The sequence below is a fragment of the Borostomias antarcticus genome (assembly GCF_949987555.1).
Source record: "Borostomias antarcticus genome assembly, chromosome: 21".
Taxonomy (NCBI): domain Eukaryota; kingdom Metazoa; phylum Chordata; class Actinopteri; order Stomiiformes; family Stomiidae; genus Borostomias; species Borostomias antarcticus.
This window is the reverse complement of record NC_140254.1, coordinates 296,989-299,488: the sequence shown is the minus strand read 5'-3', so window position 1 is coordinate 299,488 and position 2,500 is coordinate 296,989. Positions and strand designations below refer to the sequence as shown.

Sequence of the window (2,500 nt, the reverse complement as noted above, 5' to 3'; positions counted from 1 at the left end):
TTGAGATCTAGGAAAAAAAGATGTTGTAATATGGTCCAATCACCGCAAACGTTCTTCAATTTAATGCGATGCGTGATTGGCCCATTATGGCAGACAGCTACAATCCGTCTGGTGAAATCGACTGCAACTGCGAGTTGTTGACACAGTTTAGCACGCTGAGGTAATGCCACCAAAACGCTCAAAGGTATGGTTATACTACACGCCTATGGTGTATGGTAAAAATAAATGCATAAAAACGCGTATTTCCCCCATTACCTAGCTAGCTAGCATTAGCAACCCTACTATAATGCACTGCTTAGTGCATTGGTTACTTCAATCAATCAAATCAAAGCTTTATTTGTAAAGCGCATTTCACACCCAGAGGCAACACAATGCGCTTTACAGAGAACAAGGGAGGTGAGCATACGACCCACCTCTACATATTCCAGAGGGAAGCAAAAAAACAGTAATCACCCGGGGGCCAGATAAGTGACTACTTAGTGGTAGTTTTAACTTCTGTAGCAGCGAAATGTGTTTAGGCTAACGTTATTAACTAATGTTATGCTTAATGTTAAGACCCCCCTAGGGCTACTAGCACCACAACTGCTACTGATGATCTTGCCACGCCCAGCAGCAGCCTTGACACACCGTTCACATTAGCTGCAAGGTCACGGATGACTAAAAAAATGTGTAGTCACTGTCAGTAGTTATATTGTAATAAATGCAGTTTGATACTCTTTTAAACACTTTCATAATGTATTCTTGTAAAAAATAATTTGAATGTGGGAGGATTGATGGCATTTTACACAACTGAATGCTTCCATGATGCTAACATGATGGTTATGGAATGGAAAAAAATGCAAAACAGAAATTCAAAGTATCAATTGAAGTATTGGTATCGGTATCATTTTAAGGGTACTGGTATTGGTACTGGTATTGGTACTGGTATGGTAATTTTTGAAATGACACCCAGCCCTAGTGACGGTGGTGACGTGACTGTGACGGGCGCGTCCGTACGGGCGTCTCTGATGTAGAGCAGCATGGCGACGAAGACGTAGTCCACCAGGTCCAGGGTGATGCTGTCAGCGAACAGGGCGTCCCACACCACCAGCAGGTCCTGCAGGGGGAACTCCCGACCGAACAGCAGGCGCACCCAGCGGCTGGAACACACACACACCGGGGGGGGTATGAAACATGTACACAACAATACAGGGAACACACACACACACACCGGGGGGGATATGAAACATGTACACAACAATACAGGGAACACACACACACACACACACACACCGGGGGGAATATGAAACATGTACACAACAATACAGGGAACACACACACACACACACACCGGGGGGGATATGAAACATGTACACAACAATACAGGGAACACACACACACACACACACACACCGGGGGGAATATGAAACATGTACACAACAATACAGGGAACACACACACACCGGGGGGGGGATGAAACATGTACACAACAATACAGGGAACACACACACACCGGGGGGGGTATGAAACATGTACACAACAATACAGGGAACACACACACACACCGGGGGGGATATGAAACATGTACACAACAAGACAGGGAACACACACACACACACCGGGGGGAATATGAAACATGTACACAACAATACAGGGAACACACACACACACACCGGGGGGAATATGAAACATGTACACAACAATACAGGGAACACACACACACACACACCGGGGGGGATATGAAACATGTACACAACAATACAGGGAACACACACACACACACACACACCGGGGGGGTATGAAACATGTACACAACAATACAGGGAACACACACACACACACCGGGGGGGGGATATGAAACATGTACACAACAATACAGGGAACACACACACACCGGGGGGGGGGGGGTATGAAACATGTACACAACAATACAGGGAACACACACACACACACACACACACACCGGGGGGGATATGAAACATGTACACAACAATACAGGGAACACACACACACACACCGGGGGGTAACAATACAGGGAACACACACACACACACACACCGGGGGGGGTATGAAACATGTACACAACAATACAGGGAACACACACACACACACACCGGGGGGATATGAAACATGTTCACAACAATACAGGGAACACACACACACCGGGGGGGTATGAAACATGTACACAACAATACAGGGAACACACACACACACACCGGGGGGGATATGAAACATGTACACAACAATACAGGGAACACACACACACACACCGGGGGGGATATGAAACATGTACACAACAATACAGGGAACACACACACACACACCGGGGGGGGGAATATGAAACATGTACACAACAATACAGGGAACACACACACACACACCGGGGGGGGGGGGGTATGAAACATGTACACAACAATACAGGGAACACACACACACCGGGGGGGGGGGGGTATGAAACATGTACACAACAATACAGGGGAAGGATATGAAGAGATCATTTGCAAAAACAGATATGTGCATT

General features: G+C 46.7%; 1 protein-coding gene across 4 annotated transcripts in view; it reads right to left on the bottom strand.

The window, feature by feature from the left end:
- Positions 1-2,500, bottom strand: part of tbc1d5 (TBC1 domain family, member 5) — a 41,106-nt gene that overhangs the window by 16,060 nt on the left and 22,546 nt on the right. For all 4 annotated transcript variants that reach the window (XM_084454855.1, XM_084454856.1, XM_084454857.1 and 1 more), the window contains exon 14: positions 997-1,139. In XM_084454855.1, coding sequence (XP_084310981.1) covers positions 997-1,139 — 143 coding nt within the window. The remainder of the gene's footprint in view (positions 1-996; positions 1,140-2,500) is intronic.